The following is a 3235-nucleotide window of genomic DNA, read 5'->3' as shown; positions in this document are numbered from 1 at the left end:
CTCAAGGTCGACACTGAAACATCACCATACAAGGATGCAATCTCTGGATTCTTCAGAAGATGCAGGTTGAGTATGAACGAATACTCAACCTGTGACAAAGTATAGCTCCCGTACGACGTATTAGGTACTAGATTTGAGGTGTGGGGTGTGGCAGTTACAAGTTACAGGTCACTTCCTGGCAGAAAGAAAACATCAAGTAATTCAGGATTTATCATCAGAACTAGTTACGTTGATCCGTTTCACATGCAGTGAAAGCTTGAAATTTACTGGCTCAACGGTATAATACAAGGAACAGGATGCTATTGCAGCTTCATAGTTTTTCCCTAAAAGCTTCATGGTAATTTACATTCAACTGTTTATGAGAAGAAGGGTTATGATAAATGGCAGAAGGGTTATTTGATGAAAATAAAGCAGTAGCTTAACTACCTGAATATCCCGGTGCCAGCTCGTGAAATGAGTGTGGATTTTTTGTACCCCCATACCACTGTACCCTCTACCTAGACCATTCAGTTAGCGTTAAGATTCATGTTATCCTTATATGAAATAAAGCTTCTGAACCAACAGTTGCTAGCTCCCGAGAGTGAGAGAAGAGCAAAAACGGAAAATATTGTCGTTGTCAGCGCAAGCCAGCCATCTTATGTAGCCCCTATTAGTATTAATGTAATGTCAATTAACTCTGTTAGCGTTGAACAAATCTAAATCTATGAATGTCTTGTTAAGTTTATCTGAATGTGCTATCTCTGAATCTCTGAATCGCTTACTTTGACACTGCCGCGGTCAATCTTTCCTGGGTCACTGAATCGTGGGCCCTTCGTAGACAATGCCAGGTCAAAAGGATGAGGCTCTGCCCATATGCACACACACGCACACAGCTCAGATGGCTCGTATGATGCCTATTCAACGGTGGTTCTCGAGTTTGACTCCCACGGTATAACACCCCCACTATGGGCTATCAGCATATGTCTGCAACATGGGCTTGGGCTATGAGCTGGGCCGATCAGTAGAGGCTGAGTCCCATAGCTACCTCCTTTTTTCTCCTTTCGCGGCGGCGGCCAGAACAGATCCGACCATGGCGCCGGAGGTGAGTGCCCAACGACATGGCCCTCTCCTTCCTTATCTTCCTCCCTGCTGTCACCTCTCTCCTTTCTTTCCTCTCCCTCTCGAGCTGCAGCTAGCATAGGTCATGGCGGCGGCGGCGGCGGTGCCCTGCGGCTGGAGGTGGTTCTCTCCGACCGGAGCGGTGCTCCCGCCGGCGGCATAGCGTGGACGCAGCCCGATCTGCCCTCCTCCCATCTCGATTTCTCCTGAAACGCGGCACAGCATGGGCGTGGGCCGATCTGGGATCCTCCCATCTCGATTTCTCCTGAACTAGCCTCTTGTGTGCACAGCCGGCTTATCCATCACTCGACACTCAAACCAAACAAAAACCTGGCTAACCTCACCCACCCAAACCAAACAAGAAAAAAGGCTATCCTTGTCCACCTGGATGAGGATACCCATAACCACCCTAGTCTATCCATCAAACCAAACACACCCTAAAATTGGCATGCATTTCATCCATCCATGTGGGTGCGAGAGTCAGGAGTGGAGACATGCATGCAGGGGGCTACATCATGCACTCAGCAAGGAAAGGCAGGAAATGGACTGAATAAATAACAGCGTCAGTCAAATCGTCTTTTCCTTGACAGGAAATGGACTTATCATAAAGCACATTGAATCAACGACAACAAATTTGACTTGACCGATAAAATGAAAATTCAGCTACCTGACATATAGTATTACGGACAATACGGGCATTAATTACTCGTGCTTGATCCAATCCACGTATGACTTCTTCCGCCGTCGACCGCTACGGCGCAACGCCTTCTTCCGCGTGGCCAGAGTCAGTAAAGGAGAAGCCCGTGCCTCGCAGGGCGTCGTCGACGATGCCATCCAGCCTCGCCGCCATGGCCGGCGTCATGTGGTTGCGCCAGTCGCCTACCACGCCCTTCCTGAAGAAGGCGTCGTTGGAGACGACGGGAATCGCCGGCGCGCCGTTCCTGTTCACCTCCAGGTTCCGCAGCTTCTCCAGGCTGCACAGCTCCAGGATGGCGCCCACCACGCCGGCGTCCTCCTCCTCCGCCGTGAACGGCCACCCCATGAACCGCGCCAGCCTCCGGACGTTGCCCGACGGGTCGCGCAACATCTCCTCGTACCTGAGGAAGAGCACCTTGTCCGGCCGATCCCTGCTCGCCTCCCAGTACTCGGCCGCCTGCCGCCACACGGGGCCGTATCCGTTGCGGCCCTCGCAGAACACCTCGTAGAGCTCGGCGAAGTCGAGGTCGGGGTGGTCGCCGGTGGCGCCGTGGGCAACCACCTTCTTGAGGAACCAGTACCACGACACCAGCACGTCCTTGGGGTCCCGGCAGAGGTACACGATCCGGCAGCCGCCCGTGACGCGCTCCGGCAGCTGAGAGTAGGCCCAGTGGGTGGAGAGCACGCGCGGCGGGGACGGGCACGCGGCGGCCAGGACGTCGCGCGCCTCCTCGACAGAGTGGCCGAAGAAGACGCCTTCCAGGAACCCGACGCAGCCGTGCGGGTTGCGGACCAGGAGCGGGTGGTCGGCGGACGACGGCGGGTGCGCGGCGCGGTGCGCGATGGCGAAGGCGAGGGCCTTCAGCCACGTGGTGCCGGACTTGGGGCAGGTGACCAGGAGCACGTCGCCTGGCGCCGGCTCGAAGTGGTCGTTGAAGGCCGCCAACGCCGGCAGGAACAGCTCGGGCACCCAGAAGCCGCGGTACCGGCGGTGCGCGGACGGTGGCCACCGCGTTTCCAGCGGCAGGGTCGGGCTCACCTCGTCCACGTTGTGCGTGTGCAGCGTGGGATGCCCGTGCTCGCCGTCGGCGGCCATCGTCGATCGATGTCTCCTCTACAGCGACGACCCTCTTGGCCACGGTGCTCTGATGGCGAATACAGCACTATGTGTTAGGTAGGTAGACTGCTTGCGCTGTACACGAGAGCATGTGAATTGCTCTCCTATCATGGCAAATAATCGGATCATGTAGTATATACACATAATGTGTCTTCATGATCTTCATGGACGCGCTACCACATAGGAGTATATTCTGACGCGAGTTCTGTTTTTAGCACATCACATCTTCAAAGATGCTCCCTACCGTTGCCGACACGGAGAGAGATCCACTGACATGCATGTCACGCTGTAACACTGTCGATCTGCATCTGCACCTGCACTCTC

At 54.8% G+C, this 3235-nt stretch overlaps 1 protein-coding gene across 1 annotated transcript; it reads right to left on the bottom strand.

Annotated features, from left to right (window-relative positions):
• Positions 1 to 1558: 1558 nt before the first annotated feature.
• LOC123166748 (cytosolic sulfotransferase 8-like) lies at positions 1559 to 3103 on the bottom strand. Its single transcript, XM_044584547.1, has one exon. The coding sequence runs from the start codon at positions 2888 to 2890 to the stop codon at positions 1850 to 1852; it is 1041 nt and encodes a 346-aa protein (XP_044440482.1). The 5' UTR covers positions 2891 to 3103; the 3' UTR covers positions 1559 to 1849.
• Between the last annotated feature and the right edge of the window lie 132 nt (positions 3104 to 3235).

This window comes from Triticum aestivum, chromosome 7D (assembly GCF_018294505.1).
Source record: "Triticum aestivum cultivar Chinese Spring chromosome 7D, IWGSC CS RefSeq v2.1, whole genome shotgun sequence".
Lineage (NCBI taxonomy): Eukaryota > Viridiplantae > Streptophyta > Magnoliopsida > Poales > Poaceae > Triticum > Triticum aestivum.
This window is presented reverse-complemented; position numbering and strand designations above follow the sequence as displayed.

Coding starts and splice junctions, on each gene's coding strand:
- LOC123166748 (XM_044584547.1), bottom strand. CDS start 2,890: ATGGCCGCCGACGGCGAGCACGGGCATCCCACGCTGCACACGCACAAC.